This window comes from Cololabis saira, chromosome 13, assembly GCF_033807715.1.
Source record: "Cololabis saira isolate AMF1-May2022 chromosome 13, fColSai1.1, whole genome shotgun sequence".
Taxonomy (NCBI): Eukaryota; Metazoa; Chordata; class Actinopteri; order Beloniformes; family Belonidae; genus Cololabis; species Cololabis saira.
The window spans coordinates 13,361,821-13,381,065 of record NC_084599.1 but is presented as its reverse complement, the minus strand read 5'-3'; the positions used below and the strand labels follow the sequence as shown (position 1 = coordinate 13,381,065).

The following is a 19,245-nucleotide window of genomic DNA, read 5'->3' as shown; positions in this document are numbered from 1 at the left end:
AAAACATTGAGTGTGAACTATTTATTTGAGACACCAACAGCAAGAGGCTGTTTGATTTCCCACACATATCTTGGTAATAAGTGTGCTTAAGATTGGTAGAGAGCAGCGTGGGAAGCGATTATGTCTAAACAGCATCTCACATCATCTTCCATTTCAAAATATAGGTGATATATCATAGTTCAGGGACGTGGGGGTGATGCAGCATCAACAGGAGCATAATAGTATACTTCTACAAGTTATATCAGAGCATTATTCTATCTATTCCCATGTAAAATGGAAGGCATAGCATCAATGGATAAGTACAAATAAAGGCATAAAGATATTGTTTTGTAATGTTTTTCCACATTATATCAAAAAGCAGTGTGGGGAATGTTGATCCAATTTATTTATTGCGTTCATAACATTAACGGGAAATTATAAGGTCTAACTTTTAGGGAAAACACAACAATATTAACATATTATTTCTAACATGTCTGGTGATAAAATATATATTTTGTATTTGAGTTAGGGCTGGGCGATTTTGGACAAAAATAAAATCCTGATTTTTTTCTCTGAAAACCAGATTTTCGATTTAGATTTTTTTTTGGTAAAACTACAAAAGACAATGGAATAAATTGTGTCAAATATTTTATCTTTATTTTTAAAGAAAAATAGCAAACAAAATTCCCTATTGGGAATGAAGTGCAATTGAAAGATACTGTAAATCCTCCTTGAGTTTAGTAAAGTGACAACATTTACAATTTTCTTGACCAAACAAAGATGACTAGACGAGCTCTGTCTGTAATGCAGCCAGCTGCAAAAAAGGAAAATCCATTTTCCGATTTCCCTTTTTTTAACATCGTCTTGATTAAAAACTCCAATTTAGATTTAAAATCTATTAATTGCACAGCCCTAATTTGAGTAATCTAAAACTTTCAAGCCTCAACCGTCAACAAGCCAGAACACCAACACTAACACAAGGCACTAGGGATGTGAAGCAGTCGACTGATGGAGTTGCAAGTTTACACAGACAGACAAGCTCTTTTTCACACCAACCACACCTGCAGGGATAAAACTTAAGCTTTGGAGACCTAAGAAATCAATCTCAGTTCGCCTGACCCGTTCTGTGCTTAAATGTATGTGTGTCGTGTGAGCAATGTAACTCACCCCGTCATGCACCAAAGCCTTCCACGTGTGCTCCAGTTTCTTGATTAACCTGCAGAAACACAGTTGAAATTATGCTAAACAGGTCTAAACAGGTGAGAGACTCAAGAATACCCTGAATTAGAAATGTGGAATACACCACTGCCTTCTGCAACAGGAAAGTAATGCATGCATATCGATGTGGTGAACATCTCTGTGTTGATCACCTGTAGGATTGCAAGATGTCGATGATTCCGATGTAGAGAAGAAGTCTTTCCCCTTTCCCATTAATGGCTGGAATACCTCCCATCCTGGATGGCGAGAGGAAGTAAGACTGAAACATTGCTTAAGAGGTCTTAGTTTAGTATTAACCCAGTCACCAATTTCTGCTCTAGAAATGATCCAGCGAAGAAAATAGCTTGCGGCTTTTAAATGAAACATCTGTGGGAGGCGGTTTTTAAAAATGTAATACCTAAACATTATCTTGAATCGCAACACTACATAATTAAGCCCCACATTTTCATGTCAACATGAGTTCTAGCAGGTTAACTGCAAACTTTAACCCCAGTTAGGCATCTGGACGTAAGCACAAAGGTCTTCCTGGTAAGTCGTTTAAACGTAAGGGACGGGTTCCTGTGTTTTAGCCGTGTGGATGTTATTGATTGTTCTGGTTCAACTCGCTCTTCCTGACACATCTCTATTACCTTTGATGGCTTACGGGCCTCGTCAGCAAACAACACACACACACACAGGCTCCTGCACAGCTCAGCTCTATTTGAACTCCCTTTGTAACTCTTAATTGTCCCGTGGTGCTCAAATAATCTAATCCTGTAACCACACAGTGCTGCTCTGCAGTGATAGATGCCCAGCTCTACTTTGTCTTGGACAGTGAAGACAGAAAACCAAATTTACCATGATAGGATTTTTTTCCTTCCAAACTCAGATAATGTTTCAAGTTCTCCAACCAATGTATGTCTTGTCTTAAATTTACAGTTTAACTGGATTTATTACTGCTGTCTTTATAATCAATTTCTTATTTATTTTCTTTATCTACCTACATATCAAGAAACAAAACCTTAGTAGAGGTTAGGGCTGGGCGATATATCGAGATTTTACTATATATCAATATATTTTTCAAACGCGATATGGTACAAGACAATATCGTTTATATCGATTATTAAAAAAAAAAAAAAAAAAGTATGATTTTGATATAGCTTATTTTGTACAAACGTTTTGTTATTTGCACAACTGTCAACCTCAGTGGAAAAGTCTGCCTGTTACTGTCTACATTGTATTAATTGCATAGTGTATTTTAATGTAATTGTTATGCAGGAAAGGGATATTTGTTTTATTTTATTCAAGAAGCATTTTTATTCTATATATGCAGGCAGTTTATTTTTATTTCATTTGTTTTATACATTTTGATATTGTGCAGACCTCTGTTAATAAATCTACCTGTGTGACATTTGGCACGAGGCTTTGTATTAAAACTGACTGTTTTTTTAAGGGTTTGCCTCAGAAAAAAATGAAGCTAACAGAGATGCTACGCTATAATGCTTTGGGGGAAACCCCAATTATGTCACAGAAAAAATATCAATATATATCGAGTATCGCCATTCAGCTAGAAAATATCGAGATATGACTTTTGGTCCATATCGCCCAGCCCTAGTAGAGGTCAGACCTGGCACAGGACTAACAAATAGGAAGTACTGGGAGTCACATTTGTCACTCTGCTCTCAACCCCTGGTTGCTTGAGTTAAACTCACGTGTCGTCAGTGTCAATGGAGCCTCCGCAGGCGGCCCCGCCCTGGATGGACTCCATGGCGGTGGAGTACAGGGCCTTCTGCTGGGTCACGGGCCTCTTCTCATCGCTGTCGCCCTGGGAGCCTTCCATCTGCCTCTCCCTCTCAGCTTGGTCCATGTTGTGGACCCCGAGCAGCAAGCTGTAGTCCATGATCTTGAAGCTCTCCAGTACCTGAGCACAGTCCACACGCAGTGGAGAGACGTCACACCTCGACCTGGCCCACAGCTTTCTGTTCTTTTTTTTCCTCTTGATATTCTACTTGAAGGGAATCAAACTGACCACTGTGGGAATGTTATTGCTATGAGGAAGACAGTAAAGCCAAAGGACACATAAATAAACAACATGTTTAACAACCAGAGCAGGAGCACATGGACTCCTTCCCAAGGACAAGGTCAATAAATGCAAGCGTGAGATGGGGATTTAAAAGCCAAGGACACTTGCTTGTAACTAAGTACCAATTTATATCAGGATGTCAGTTAATCTTGAATAGATTTTTTTTTTTTTTTTGCTTTGATTTCTTTTTCTCCCTTTCATCCACAATCTTTTTTTTTTTTTTTTTACTGAATGGGAAACTCTCTAATTTCCATTTCCCATAGAAGACTTTGTCCTTCTCTCTACTCTCTACTCGTTCTTCTTTTCCCCCAGTGTCTGGACTTCCAATTATCCTCTATCTGTCCTTCAACCTCCCAGTATGTCTCAGCAAAACCGAGTGCAGAGTTTTAACAGCCGTCCTGCTCACCAGGCAGTCTCTCTGTAGAGTCTTCACCAGAGCGTTGTAGGTGTCCAGGTCCAGCATAAGTCCATCTTGGATATCCTGCATGAAGTCCAGGTCCTTGAAGGTGGGCCTGGCCTTCTCCCGCTCCTTCTTGGACGCTCGCCTCTTGTAAGTGGAACCCTTCAGGTCATATTTCAGGTGCATACGGACCACGCGGGGCAGGACGTTGTTCATCACCACCATACGGATGTTCTTGCCACCGGACTGGACGCAGTAGAGGCCGAAGAACTTGGGCAACAAGGTGCGAGGGTTCTGGTTCAAGTTCTGGAGGAGGGGAGATAGGAGAGGGATTGAAAACACGACTTTATATCAGGAGAGAGTTGATTTTGGGGACCTGAAGTTATATTTCTGCTTGGAAAATTGTCTTGTGTGCCAATATTACCATCCTTTGTAATATATAAATGTGAAATGTACAGAACATGTATCAAAGAGAATATTTCTGACATTTAAAAATGATTATGATAAATGTTTGGATGTAAACAAACTGTTGACACAGAATAACCTGGAATTTCAGGGAACAATAATTTAAAGTGATCCTAAATGCATCAGCCGTAGGAAAGGGGATGCAATGTTATGCAAACAGTTTTGTGATAAAGAAGCATCTGTGACTGTAAACAGTCTGTCTACAGTTAAGCATTAACCACCTGATCACATCAGGACGCGTTATATAACAAAGAGCCTTGTTCCACGGTCCAGGTCTCCGAGGGTCACTGCCCTGCGTGATTCAGACGCTTTCCTGTCCCCACCAACCCGGTTCCCAATGAAAGGGCCATTAACTGATTTGATCTCAATGACAAGCTGATGGTGATCCATTTATTTATCATCAAACATGCAGCGCAGACGCCCTGAAGGAGTTAGATTGGTGAATACAAATCACATCTGATCTCATAGTGCTCTCACAAATGAACGCAGCAGACCGCCATCTTTGGTGAAATATCTGCACAGTCTGTATGCATAAATAGTGCATTAAAATAAAATGACATTAAAATGTTAGTATAAGTGCACAATAAAAAAAGAAAAGAAAAAACCTGAGCAATCGTACTTTACCTTTTCACATAGCTATTTTCTAGTATATGCTTAAGTTTAGTTGGTTTATATGCATGTTAGTCAAAGTGGAGACATCACTATCCTAGTTGCCATTTAAGGGCCCGATTTACTAAAGGTTTGCGTGTGTTAAAACGTGTGCAAACTTGACAGCACCCGCAAACCAAAGTGCCAGCTGATCTACTAACAGCGTGCAAAGAGGACTGCGTCTCTGAAATGCGCAAAATTGCACACGCAATTCAGTTAGTACTTTTGCCCTGATGAATAATCAATAATGGGCGTACCTGCCAGAACGCGCTAAATATTGGGAGGGGAAGATGCAAATTGCTCCATTTACCACGCGCAATGAGATTTATCAAGCCTGAAAGTAATTGCGCGTATTGTGATTGCGTCTGTATTTAATACGTTCGAAAGGAAGGTGCTAATCTGCTGCTGCCGTTATTGTGGCAAGGAGGCGACATCCAAAATCAAAGAATACGCAGAGAGAGAGTCTTTATTCTGCTGCATGCTATTTTAAAAATGGTTGCACAAGTTTTATTAAAGGTCACTTTTTCTTTAGTTCTTCGCCTTATATCTTTGCCACCTTCTCTTATTGTGCCCCCCTCCACTCGCCCACAAGCAGGCCAAGCCTTTGTGCCAAAACTTTGTATTTTATTGATTACTTATCTTATTGAACGTGAAATCATCCTTCGTAAATTACATTTAATTAAAACCCGTGCTTATTAATCAAAAAAACACAGGTTAAACATCATGACCAAATCCGCTCCGACCCGCTGTGCAGGATCAGCGCAGAGACTGCAGCTTCGCCTGAATTATGCTTCTGCGTTAAATCGACGGCGTAGCCGACGCGTAGGGTCGCGGTGCGGCGTGCGTCGCCGCGTACCCTACGCCGTCGGTTCTGCGTTGGTGTGACGCGGAACCATAAATCAGCCTGTAGTGTGCGCTGTGCGCTGTTCTGAACACGTCTCTTCTTTCGGCCATATGATGGTCCCGTCTGTCACACATTTACTGTCAGTGTTTGCTATATAATATATACTATTTGCAATATACTGTGGACATCTGAATAAAGACTTAACTCATAAATAGATGAATCAAAGCGCTTTCCAGCACTGCGTCTATATAGCTGATGTCTTTTTCTCCTCAGATCATGCCGAGCACCGCTGGGTCACGCAAACCCGAATATTAAAATCAAATTCGGTCCTGTGGCCCGTTTTTCTATTTCGTATTTTTGATCTGTGCCTAAAATTGAAATATGAAAAACCAGACGTTTTTCTTTTTTTTGTGTTACCAACTGCATTTATTCTATCGCAGGTTTTTCGATATTGCGTTTCTTTTGGTAATGTTTAAATTTCTTTGCTGTAGTTCATGAATGTGTTTATTTGCCTCTTCCACTAATATCTCTAACTCCAACTCGTTCAATTTCATTTTGCGCTTGTGACTTGTGACTTTGCTTTCCATCCAGACTCTCCATGGCGCAAACCTTAAGACACGCAACACCTCATTTAAATACTGCAGTTTGCACCTGTTATCAATTGCGCACGCAATCTTAGTTGATCACTCGCAAAACATGCAACAACTGCACGCGCAAACTTTTTCAGTGCACACGCAATTTAGTACTCTTTATTTAGGATCTTAGTAAATCGGGCCCTAAAAGTACTAATCTATTCATTTTATTCCATAAAAATTACATTTTTAAACTTCAAATGTATGTGTTTAAGGACAGGTTTGTTGTTAATCTTTCTAATCCTGTCAAAAGCAGAATGACTCCACTTGAGTTTGAGCTTGTCTTCTGTGAAATGACTGCATCATGTCCACAGCAGTGGACACGTCAGTGACATGGAAGTAAAATAGTATGTTTGAAAAAATATTGCAGTGGGATTTTTTTAACAATTTAGGCACGACATGGGATAATAAACTTTAATCAGCCAGAAGAAGCTTCCCCTTGAAACAGCGAAACAAAAATCCTGTTTTGTATATTATAACTTATGCATTATTAAAATTGATGGACATAGTTGGATCATTCATAATTTTGTTTAAGACAGCAGGGAAGGGAAAATGTCTGAATATTCTGGCAGATTGTAAGAGTCTTCCATCCAGGCTCTCATCTCCTGTCTCCAGCATGTGCTGAATATTTCAGTATTCAATCCGAACAAATGAGGTTAGTCGGGCTGGGCGCTCAGAGGAAAACCCGCCTTAACCCTGGAAGCCAGGCCAGTTCAGTCCCATTAGCGCAACGAGAGCACAGTGAGGAACTGAGCGCATTTGTCTGTGAAGTGGGAACGCAGAACATTCAGTAGGCGAAATGGCTGCAAGACGGGGAAAAAGGAGCAGAGGCAAATACAGAAGTGTGGCTAAAGAGGTTCAGCGCAGGACCTTCACTTCACAAGAGGAAAGAGAGGCAGAGAGACTGTCCTCTGCCTTCAGCCACACACAACCCTTCTGCCAATGTTAAGAGGGCAGAGCAGTGACGAGCCAACGGCACAGACACGTGAGGAAGAAGGGAGCCAGCAGAGGGATGGAGAACAAATGTGAGCAGGAAAGAAAATCAGGGGAGAGGCTGAATGAAATATGAGGACAGAGTGAGAGATGAAGGAAAAGCAATTACACTGAGAGTCATAGCAAGGAGACTGATAAGGGTTTTTAGCATGAAGGAGGATGGGAGGATGTGGGGGGGAAAGGCGTGCAGTGGAAGAGCAAATACACAGAAGGGAGAGAAGTGGCAGCAGGGACTCGATTACATCACTGTGATCAGCATGCTGCCCAGAGCAAGAGTCTTCAGCCAGTCAGCTGTGGACGACACGTGGAGCTCCTCCAATGACTATCTGCAATGCTGCTTGAAATGTGCGTCCTGAAAATACAGATGAGCTCCTGGTATCAAACTGGCATTTGCAGGTTCTGGAGTTTTCTATTTTAGCTTTTGTTGCTGTGAGTTTATAAAGCGGCTTCTTCAGTTCACCCGCTCTTGCCCCCGGCTCCACACAGCCTTTCCATGTGAGCTTGAATATCTGTGCTTTCATTAAAAGGCTTGTTTACAACAGTTACAGCTGCAAAAAGGGCTCCGGAGCACAACCAACACTGTGGAAAGGTCATGGTGAATGTGAGTCCTTAATATTCGGAAAGGTTTAACCTCTTTGTGGTGATTCGGTCGGTTGGACTAATTTTAAAGCTGTGACACTCGTTAACCTCAGCTCATTTTCTTTTAAGAACACGTACGGGAAGATGTCTGAATGAGCTGCAAACTGCAAACCCCTCGGACACATTTCCATCGTACTGTAGCTTTACTCTGTGTGCTGTTACCGTACAGATGTGGATACATTTGTTGGTATCCTTGTACAAAAACTGGGCTGGATGTCAGATAAAAATGTTTGTCACTAGTGTTTAATTAAGTTTCACCTTCTTAAAAGATTAATTATAATGTCTAGAGCAGGGGTCGGCAACCCAAAATGTTGAAAGAGCCGTATTGGACAAAAAACACAAAAAACAAATATATCTGGAGCCGCAAAAAGTTAAAAGTCTTGTATAAGCCTTAGAATGAAGGCAACACATGCTTCATGTATCTATATTAGTTATAACTGGGGGTAGATTTATTTTTCATTATGCAAGTCGAAATGTTGAAAAAAAAGTCTAAATTTCGAGAAAAAAAGTCGAAATGTCGAGATTAATGTTGAAGTACAATTTCGAGAAAAAAGTCAAAATGTCGAGAAAAAAAGTCAAAATGTCGAGATTAATGTTGAAGTACAATTTCGAGAAAAAAGTCAAAATGTCGAGAAAAAAGTCAAAATGTCGAGAAAAAAGTCAAAATGTCGAAGAAATAGTAAAATTTCGTGAAAAAAGTCGAAATGTCGAGATTAAAAAAGAAAAAGGGAAGAAAAAAAGAGAAAAAAAAGAAAAAAAGAGAAGAAAAAAGGAAAGAAAAAAGAGAAAAAAAAGGTCAAACATTTGTGAAAAAGCTCCAGGAGCCACTAGGGCGGCGCTAAAGAGCCGCATGCGGCTCTAGAGCCGCGGGTTGATGACCCCCGGTCTAGAGCCGTCACCAACCAATCTGTTCAAGTTACTCCAGGATATCATTGTAAAATAAGCAAAAAATCAGTTTCTTTTCATACTTTTAGTGATTTTTCCTACTAAAAACATGCAGGTATTTAACACACTTTGCTTTGGCTTTCATCTTTTTTTCAGGACAAATTAGGCATTGTTTTAATGCATCTTCAATGAATGAACCCAACCTGCTTCACCATTTGGTAGACATTATTGTCAAAGTTTAAACAACCTACTGCCCCAACCATGGAAGTTGTGGCTTCATCAGACTCCTGAACCACAAGGTGGGGAACTATCTAAATTGCAGCAGTGCTAACTGAAACCCTGTCATGTATTTTGCCTGCGGCTGTCGGTGCATGAAGAGGCAGAACAGAACAGAAGATCGAGGGGCCGTGAACCTGACATGCTGGAGAACTAGCACAGACATACATGGAGCGGTTGCCGGTTGATTTCCTTCAGAATGAGGGGGGGGGTTGGTTGGGTTACTGTTGGTGAATGTCATGCTCTGTTAAGCTTAAATACAGTCCCTCCGGCCCCGGAAAAAAACACCAACCAGTCTCTTGTGAAAGCGCAAGGCCCTGGGTTTCAGTCAGCGATGATGAGAGCCGTTATGTCACCTTTGCAATAAGAAAACGTCACTTTTAAAGCAGAGATTTCCAGGATTTCCTTATAAACCTGATGTTTAAACCATAACATCAGCAGAGGTCAACATTCAAACTGAAGTGTGAACAATGCTTGCGAGCAGCAGCTCATTTTACATCGGGCTTCTCTGCATCTTGTATGTTAAGTTTATTTGCAATATAATATTTTGCTTTAATGATACCTACCATAAGAAGAAAGGCCAGCAGGTAAAATCTGGTAAAATACAACATCATTCTCTGACACTGACTCACTCATACAGTGGGGAGAACAATTTGATACACTGCCGATTTTGCAGGTTTTCCCACTTGAAAAGCATGTAGACGTCTGTAATTTTTATCATAGGTACTCTTCACCTGTGAGTGATGGAATCTAAAAAAAAATCCAGAAAATCACATTGTATGATTTTTAAGTAATTAATTTGCATTTTATTGCATGACATAAGTATTTGATCACCTGTCAACCAGTAAGAATTCCGGCTCTCACAGACCTGTTAGTTCTTCTTTAAGAAGCCCTCCTGTTCTCCACTCATTACCTGTATTAACTGCACCTGTTTGAACTTGTTACCTGTATAAAAGACACCTGTCCACACACTCAATCAAACAAACTCCAACCTCTCCACAATGGCCAAGACCAGAGAGCTGTGTAAGGACATCAGGGATAAAATTGTAGACCTGCACAAGGCTGGGATGGGCTACAGGACAATAGGCAAGCAGCTTGGTGAGAAGGCAACAACTGTTGGCGCAATTATTAGAAAATGGAAGAAGTTCAAGATGACGGTCAATCTCCCTCGGTCTGGGGCTCCATGCAAAATCTCACCTCGTGGGGCATCAATGATCATGAGGAAGGTGAGGGATCAGCCCAGAACTACACGGCAGGACCTGGTCAATGACCTGAAGAGAGCTGGGACCACAGTCTCAAAGAAAACCATTAGTAACACACTACGCCGTCATGGATTAAAATCCTGCAGCGCACGCTAGGTCCCCCTGCTCAAGCCAGTGCATGTCAAGGCCCGTCTGAAGTTTGCCAATGACCATCTGGATGATCCAGAGGAGGAATGGGAGAAGGTCATGTGGTCTGATGAGACTAAAATAGAGCTTTTTGGTCTAAACTCCATTCGCCGTGTTTGGAGGAAGAAGAAGGATGAGTACAACCCCAAGAACACCATCCCAACCGTGAAGCATGGAGGTGGAAACATCATTCTTTGGGGATGCTTTTCTGCAAAGGGGACAGGACGACTGCACCGTATTGAGGGGAGGATGGATGGGGCCATGTATCGCGAGATCTTGGCCAACAACCTCCTTCCCTCAGTAAGAGCATTGAAGATGGGTCGTGATTGGGTCTTCCAGCATGACAACGACCCGAAACACACAGCCAGGGCAACTAAGGAGTGGCTCAGTAAGAAGCATCTCAAGGTCCTGGAGTGGCCTAGCCAGTCTCCAGACCTGAACCCAATAGAAAATCTTTGGAGGGAGCTGAAAGTCCGTATTGCCCAGTGACAGCCCCGAAACCTGAAGGATCTGGAGAAGATCTGTATGGAGGAGTGGGCCAAAATCCCTGCTGCAGTGTGTGCAAACCTGGTCAAGAACTACAGGAAACGTCTGATCTCTGTAATTGCAAACAAAGGTTTCTGTACCAAATATTAAGTTCTGTTTTTCTGATGTATCAAATACTTATGTCATGCAATAAAATGCAAATTAATTACTTAAAAATCATACAATGTGATTTTCTGGATTTTTTTTTTAGATTCCGTCACTCACAGTTGAAGAGTACCTATGATAAAAATTACAGACTTCTACATGCTTATCAAGTGGGAAAACCTGCAAAATCGGCAGTGTATCAAATACTTCTCCCCACTGTATGTTTGGACGTCACACATGTTGCTTACCATGTAGTACCCAGGTAGCAGTTTCTGCAAGAACTCGGCCTCCTTGTGCATCACTGTCTTGATGATAAACTCGTCATCCTTGGTCACATAGAAGACTGAACCACTCGCTCCGGGGTTGGACAGCTCGATCAGGGGCTCGTTACATAGGGAGTACTGCAGGTTCATAGAGAAGAAATTTAGAGAGTAAAACCATAATAAAATCACAAAATCATATTGCTGTATGACAATCTTGTAGAAAACCCTTGACATTCATTGTATTTAAGTATATTAGTAACAGAAGCTACTTAGCCTTAATAAACAGGGTTATATAATCCGCTTTAGGGTAATCAGACTTAAAATATCAATAACCAAGAAGGTGTTCAGGACTGGTAACAAGGAAGAGATGCAGAGTGATCATGAATTGGGTCTGAAGAGGTGAAAGGTTAAAATAACAAAAGAAGCTGGAGGATATTGTCCAGCAAAATAACATCCGAGAAGCCTGCAAGGACTTGAAACAGATAACACGCTTCAACGCCAAAGGCATCAGCAGCAGGGCTGCAGCCTGGACATAGCCAGAGAGCTAAATCTGCTCTAGACTGATCCCTCAAAGGCTCATCTCACTGCCCCCCTCGTCTCCTTCTGTCCTCACTCATCAAATCACTATGGACTCAGCCTACCAGCCTGCACCTTTGAGGGCTCTTTTGATCACAACTCCCAAATTTCATCCTCTATAGCAGAGGTTTTCAATTCCGGTCCTCGGGCCTCCCTGCCCTGCATGTTTTAGATGTTGCCTTGCATCAACACACGATTCTAATTAATGGTCCTCATTAGCTTGTCATCAAGGTCTGCACATCTCTGCTGATGACACAGCTCCTTGTATCACGGTGTGCTGAAGCAGGGTGGCATCTCAAACATGCAGGACAGGGGGGCCTGAGGACTGGAATTGAAAACCCCTGCTCTATAGCAATGACATCACCCCTCAAACTGGTTTGCCAACCTGCCATTCCAAGTATTTTATAGGAAAGAGATCATCTGTCTGGGAAATACTGGGCTGGAATGAGGTTCTGTGACCTAAGAAATCAACCCCAACTGGCCTCAGCAATATCAGACCAGTTGCGTTGACGTCAATTGCCACTTGTGATACTGGCTTTGGCCCATCTCAGGCTGCAGGTCAAAGCGACTCTGGACTCCGTGAGGTTCTCGAGTTTTATACTAAATTTGAAAAAAATTATCTTTGCCTTTTGGATTGTACGTGTACAACGTTATTTTGTTACTTGCTGCTGTGAAAAAAACATTTCCCTTACAAAACAGCAAAGTGTCTGTCTGTCTACTGAGGCGATAGCAGGATGGAGATGACACGTCCTCACATAACTTGAGTACACATATGCTAATAATTGTCCACAGGCTGGTTGAGAAAGAAGAAAAAAAAGCTAGCATGATGTGTTATTTTTATTTTAGTCTGGCTGGAGCACTGATGCATTAGAGATAAGTGCTCATGGAGCATGCATAAACAGTGACTAAGCAGGGGACGTATACAGTATTATGCAGCCAGACTGCTCAGAGCCAAGCTGTGAATCATTCAACCAACACGTTCCCCACTCTGATCAGAAGAGGAAAGCTCCAGACCCTTCTCCTCTTTCTGATGCGGGCAGCTTCCAGTCCTGATTCCTTATTTTTCAGCTTTTCTAGTAACCAACTTCTGCCCTCTAATGCTCCTTGTTCATACTTAACCCCACCTGAGTTGACATAACCTCAACTGAGGTCATTAGTTCAAGTCCCACTATACCGAAGCAGCTCACGGCATTTTTATTTATCACTAATCAACAAGAGGTTGTAAAGTCAAGACTTTCACTGCACTGAAAAAAACAAGCACCTACCAGATAGTCATCTGGCCTGATGCCAAACAGTTCTCTGAAGTAGCGGAAGGCCACAGGAGCGTATGTTTTAAAGCGGAAGTCTGGGAAATGATGGGCTGGAGTGAGGTTGCTTCCTTCACTAGAATGCAGAGCAAAACCAGTGTAAGAACAATCAATCAATCAATCAATCCAACTAGGGCTGCACGATTAATCGTTAAAAAATCGCGATCTCGATTCATGCTTGAACGCAATCTCATTTCCAAATGACGACAATTTAAAAAATTTTTTTTTTTTTTTTTTTAAAGATGGCTGCATAAAAAAAGGACTAGGCCTATGTTCTAGGTTGTTGTAGTCCTGTCATGGTCAACTATCATGTTGTCATGTTTGTTATATTTTGTTAATGATTGTGGATTACATTTGGAGAAACATCTACCTTTCTCATCACCTGACACATATTGCACATAAATATTGTTAAAATTGTTATTGTTAAAATTATTTAAAGACAAGCGAGATGTTTATTGTTTTTATGTTCAATGTCAGCTGTTACAGCAAAAAGCAGCCAGAGGAATAATTTGTTGCCTCAGAACTACAGGATCTGTTACAAGTCCCCTTTCTGAAAGGGTGTTCAACTCGGGGAGGAACAAATATTGTTAAATTGTTATTATTGTTTAAATGATTCAAAGGTTTGTGTAAAGAAGACAAGAGATGTTTATTGTTATTATATTTTTGTTCAGCTGTTGCAAAGTTAAAGTAATAAGTGCAATAAATTTTATATTGGAAAAAAATTGTGAGAGAATCGTGATCTCAATTCTAAGCAAAAAAATCGTGATTCTCATTTTGTCCAGAATCGTGCAGCCCTAAATCCAACAAGAAATACACAAATTGATTTTTATAGAGTGGACCAGGGTCTGGTGAGTGATCTGGTATAGTAGTGACCTTGGGAAAAAGATGCTCTCTACCACGTAGAAATCCTGCATCAACACGTCTCGCTCAGGCTTGGAGCTCAGGTTTCCCACTGTGTAACCGATTCCCAGCTGGATGGCACCTTTCAAGGCTGACGATGTGGTCTGCAGGATTGAAGACGGACATACAGAGAAGGAGACGGTTACAACCATAAAGACTTCAAACAGCCGAACAATACGCGAAGAAATCCATGTCGAGTGTACGGCACCTTCTTATAAGTAGTTTCCCCTGATGCATCCACCCCTCTGTGGCCGATCTTCTTCCCCTGGCCAGGCTGTCCTGAGGACGACGGCATCTGATAATATGGAGAGAGACAGATGAGGGACTTCTGCACCTGTTCATGAACATTAATAAACACTATTCATTTAAATAAATTAAAGGCCAGGGAGTGAGACGGTAGCAACAAAGGAAAGGGATTTTAAGCTTGGATGTGTTTAACTTCACAGCCAGATACTCAAACTTTATACTCAAAGTTTATGGAACATTCATTTGTGAAACTTTCCCACCTTAATCAATCAGACTCAAACTGTGCATGGCACAAAGTCTGTAATTAATTCAACAGAATCTCAACTAGATGTTTGAGATATCACCCAGTGATAATACGTGTGGTGCTGCTGTTAGAAATCTCCACTGAGCTTTTGGTTTAATTATAAGTTAAATTATCTGTAAACTCCCAATTTAACAAAATGTGCAGTGCTTTGAAATGTTTGCTTTAATGTGCTGCACTCTATCTAAACAGACAGATGCATAGGAAAAATCGAGGGGATCAAGATCATAGGATTTGTTTTGTCCAGCAGAAGAAAAGAAATGCAAATTCTGTTTGGAACGGTGTCGTTTTATGGACTATTACAGCAGCGTTCACTGATCTACTCACGGCAAATTATCTGATCCTAGTGCTATTTAACGAATATCCTGAGATGAGACATTTAAGGTGCTTTCATCTTAGTAAAACCAAAAAGGAAGCAGACATTGATGTTAAATAGGAGCTAGAAGAGAGGCCTCGGGGAGCAAATGATCACAAGGACGGAGTTCGGCTCACCTCTGTGATGAAGGCTTTCTTACCAGCCGCATCTGAGAAAAAGACAGAGAAGAGACAGAAATGGCTGCGTTAGTTGGACTGTGACTAGATGCTCCATTAACCAGCGTAATCAGGGCTCTCCATGACAAAGATGAATCCCAAAGGGAGGACAAAACAGCCTGACATTATGTAATAACAGTGTTGAGCAGAGGCAGGGGCCCGTAGGAAACAGAGACGTCATCCACAAGGGCACAGTGTCCTTCTCTCAGCCTCACATACTCTTTGCGAGTTCATGTCTTTGACATGCTGGATGCATAATAAAAGTCTGGCAATTAACTGGACCGTTGTTTTGTCCCAGAGTAATACCTATAACCTCTGAGTCGCCTTTGATTTGATGAATCCATTCATATTAAAAACACTTAGACTTCCATAACTACCCAACCTTCGATAGTCCCAATCTAGCTACAGTGTCAACCATACATGATTAAATATATGTACATATGCAAGTGTGCATATTTCAAATCTTTTTTTAATTGAGCATAATGACAGGACACCTCATTTTCCATATATAAATGGTAACAAACACTCGCAGTCATGTAATCACACATCTGCAGTTTAATAATAGGATGTAGACAGTCGTGAAAAGCAATCAGAGGACTGTTTCACCAGGAAGCTCTGAAATAGCTGCACAATTACAGACACATAACACTCATCATAATAATGGAGAGAAAGGAGGAAGGCAGGAAAAGAAGAACACAAAAAAAGACTGGAGAGTGACGGGATGAGGGGATGAGAAAGGGCTCGAGACAAGGGTGTAATTTATAACCACTATCACACTGCTGCAAATTTATGATGAAATGGAGCAGCAGAGTCTGACAGAGTGCCTCATGACAGTGAATAAAGACACAGGAAGGACTGATACAATAAACCGATGTCTTAAGCACGACTAGAAACCTTCATTTAAGAGGGCAAAATGAACAGAAGCCAGATCCAGAAACGACAACCAGCAATATCCAACAAGGGCATCAACAGGAGGGAGCTGGTGCTTAACTCCAGCAGGTTGAATCTGTCCATTTAAGAGTGAGGCCTGAACCAAATCTTGAGTGACGATGGTTCGATGCTTCGGAGATGTGATTTTCAACATGTGTGAGCATATGTGTGCAGTTTTGTGTGTGTGTGGTAGAGGGCCAAACACAACTTGAACTTTTTGTAGACGTTCTCCTCGGTCCAGCGAGTACTTGAATAACATCTTCACAGCTTGCGTATTTGTTCGCACCTGAACTGACAGCCAGCCTCTGTCCATCTGTTCAGCCTCTCATTGATTCCCACACTTCCAATTCCTCCTCTAGGTCTCTCCACTTCTTTTCCCCTGTCACACATATCTGAACAGGGATGAGCCAAAGTCTGCTTACGAAACTCCCAGCGAGACAGAACGTCAGGGAGATACAATTTAAACCATAGGGAGAGTTAAAAAAGAAGAGACGAAGGAATGAAGGAATGTTTGCAATGGATTTAATTAAAGAGGAAGCTCTTGTCTTTCAGCCATGCCTTACGTTTCCTTTGAGCCTGTGTGTACATGCATTCGATCCTGCCTGCTCCCTATACATTTTCCACATGCCCGCACCTGCTAATTCCCCAGGAGGGTATCTGAATTCAGACTGAGGTGTGTGGTAGTGTAGTAACTCAGCATGAATGCGTGTGCCTGTGTCTTCATGCTTGAGCTCCCTAACTGACAAACGAACCAGTTTCACCAGCCTATTCAGGCTGCACGTCCAGCAGCAGTTGAACTGTGAGGAACTCATTAAGCTTTTTGTTGCAGAAAACCATTCAAAACTTGCATATTTTGATTCAGCAGGTGTCATTTTCTCCAGTACTTACACCAAGGTAAAGTAAACTAAGACAGGCTATTATGATAAATAATTAACATTTTGGGAGAAGAGAGAAAGCTCTCTGGGAAGAAGAGATTTGTAGAAACTAGAAGCACATTAAAATTTTAAGCCCTTTAATGAAACACTTTACTGGAAAAACATTCACATAAACCTGTAATAGTATTATACCAGCAACTAACTGGTAATGCAGACATTTAAATCACAATGTCCTGGAGCTAAAGGAGTAATTCCTGACAGACATAATAGTGATATCTGAATCTATATCCTTGACTGTATGTTAGGGCTGGGCGATATATCGAGATTTTAATATATATCGATATATTTTCAAACACGATATGGTACAAGACAATATCGTTTATATCGATTTAAAAAAAAAAAACATTTTTTTTTTTTTACATTTTTTTTTTAATGATTTTGATATAGCTTATTTTGTGACAAATTGACTTGAATGTTTTATTTGAGATTTGCACAAATGTTTTGTTATTTGCACAACTGTCAACCTTAGTGGAAAAGTCTGCCTGTTACTGTCTACATTGTATTAATTGCACAGTGTATTTTAATTTAATTGTTATGCAGGAAAGGGATATTTGTTTTATTTTATTCAAGAAGCATTTTTATTCTATATATGCAGGCAGTTTATTTTTATTTCATTTGTTTTATACATGTTGATATTGTGCAGATCTCTGTTAATAAAGGTACCTGTGTGACATTTGGCACGAGGCTTTGTATTAAAACTGACTGTTTTTTTAAGGGTTTGCCTCAGAAAAAAATGAAGCTAACAGAGATGCTAACAGAGATGCTAACAGAGATGCTATGCTATAATGCTTTGGGGGAAACCACAATTAAGGCACAGAAAAAATATCGATATATATCGAGTATCGCCATTCAGCTAGAAAATATCAAGATATGACTTTTGGTCCATATCGCCCAGCCCTACTGTATGTTAAAGTCAAGGAAATGCAGTAGAAGAAGACATTTTATAATATATGATGAAATTCTCATTTCATTATCCTTCAATAGCTTTGAAAAGGGGCATAGCTTGGAAAATCCCTATTTTCTACGATCAAACTTATTTTTTGGGAGACTGATATAAGTAGCTTGTCGGTTAACTTCATCACGGTCTGAAAGCACGTCTGTCAGTTAGCAGATCAGATCTTCGTATCGCTGTAACGTCACAGACCCAGAGAAGATCAGAGAAAACCTGCCCATCTTCTCCATCTTTGCTTCAACCTCGTGCCATAATGCAACTTGGTGGACCTCAGGAGTGGGTAACACAAATCTGTAACATAGATTTCAGAAAAGCTAATCCTACAGAAGGAGTGGAAGTGGACTGGAATCAACTGTTATGGAGAGTGGTATAAAAACATGGTTGACAGGGGTGTTTCTGTATCCCTGAAGTATTTTGAAAACAATCTTGTCAGACATTTGATTAATAGCACAGGATCATGTCCTCTTTAACAAGTAACTCTTGATTCAGCATAAATGGGATGAAAATGGAGGATGTGAACTAATGTTATGCAGCAACAGTTCTACTAGGAGTGAAATGGAAAATATGTTGTTCAACATAAATAGCTGGATGCTGAGTCTGTTCCCTCAGTGGACTGCTACGTCTTGGTTTATAACTTACTCTTGAAATCTTTGAAGGAGTGGTCCATTTCTCCCAGGTAATGTCCTTTCACAGCAACGCAAGACACAGGTTCATTTAATTCATTTTTTCCTTACAAACCCTGGATGTGATTCATGAATGTGACCATGTGTTCAACCCACATTTAGCTTCATTTATGAGACTGGTTTCACAGCTTGCCAATTCATATAGGACCATCCATACACGTCTTCTTCACCAAAAAGCAGTCCGCTATATTCATTAAAAGGCTAAAGACCATGTCGCATTAATGTATTCCTTATTAATTCTGCACATGTGCAATAAACTAAGCAACAAAACAGTTCAAGAGATCAGTGACATATACAGCCCTTTAAATTGTGCACTGAAAGCATCGTAAAAATGCGACTTCTATATGTTTTAACCTGTTCATCACAATCAAGCATATTATAAAACACAGTATCAGCCAAAACGTAACACAGCCGTATATAGAAAAAAGAAAAAAAAACAACACCAGACGTGCAAACACATGTAAAACAGACTCCTGTCCAAACTTGTTATACAATGTGCAGGGCATTGCACATCCCAGCAGATGTGCTGACTGAGATACACCACAGGATATGAAAAATCCGT

At 40.8% G+C, this 19,245-nt stretch overlaps 1 protein-coding gene across 5 annotated transcripts in view; it reads right to left on the bottom strand.

The window, feature by feature from the left end:
* The window catches only part of pip5k1ca (phosphatidylinositol-4-phosphate 5-kinase, type I, gamma a), a 53,557-nt gene that overhangs the window by 14,954 nt on the left and 19,358 nt on the right, over window positions 1–19,245 (bottom strand). For all 5 annotated transcript variants that reach the window (XM_061737771.1, XM_061737772.1, XM_061737774.1 and 2 more), the window contains exons 2-10: window positions 15,145–15,176; window positions 14,314–14,400; window positions 14,079–14,209; window positions 13,164–13,281; window positions 11,308–11,460; window positions 3,666–3,965; window positions 2,889–3,097; window positions 1,350–1,433; window positions 1,147–1,195 (exon numbers count right to left, since the gene is read on the bottom strand). In XM_061737771.1, coding sequence (XP_061593755.1) covers window positions 1,147–1,195; window positions 1,350–1,433; window positions 2,889–3,097; window positions 3,666–3,965; window positions 11,308–11,460; window positions 13,164–13,281; window positions 14,079–14,209; window positions 14,314–14,400; window positions 15,145–15,176 — 1,163 coding nt within the window. The remainder of the gene's footprint in view (window positions 1–1,146; window positions 1,196–1,349; window positions 1,434–2,888; window positions 3,098–3,665; window positions 3,966–11,307; window positions 11,461–13,163; window positions 13,282–14,078; window positions 14,210–14,313; window positions 14,401–15,144; window positions 15,177–19,245) is intronic.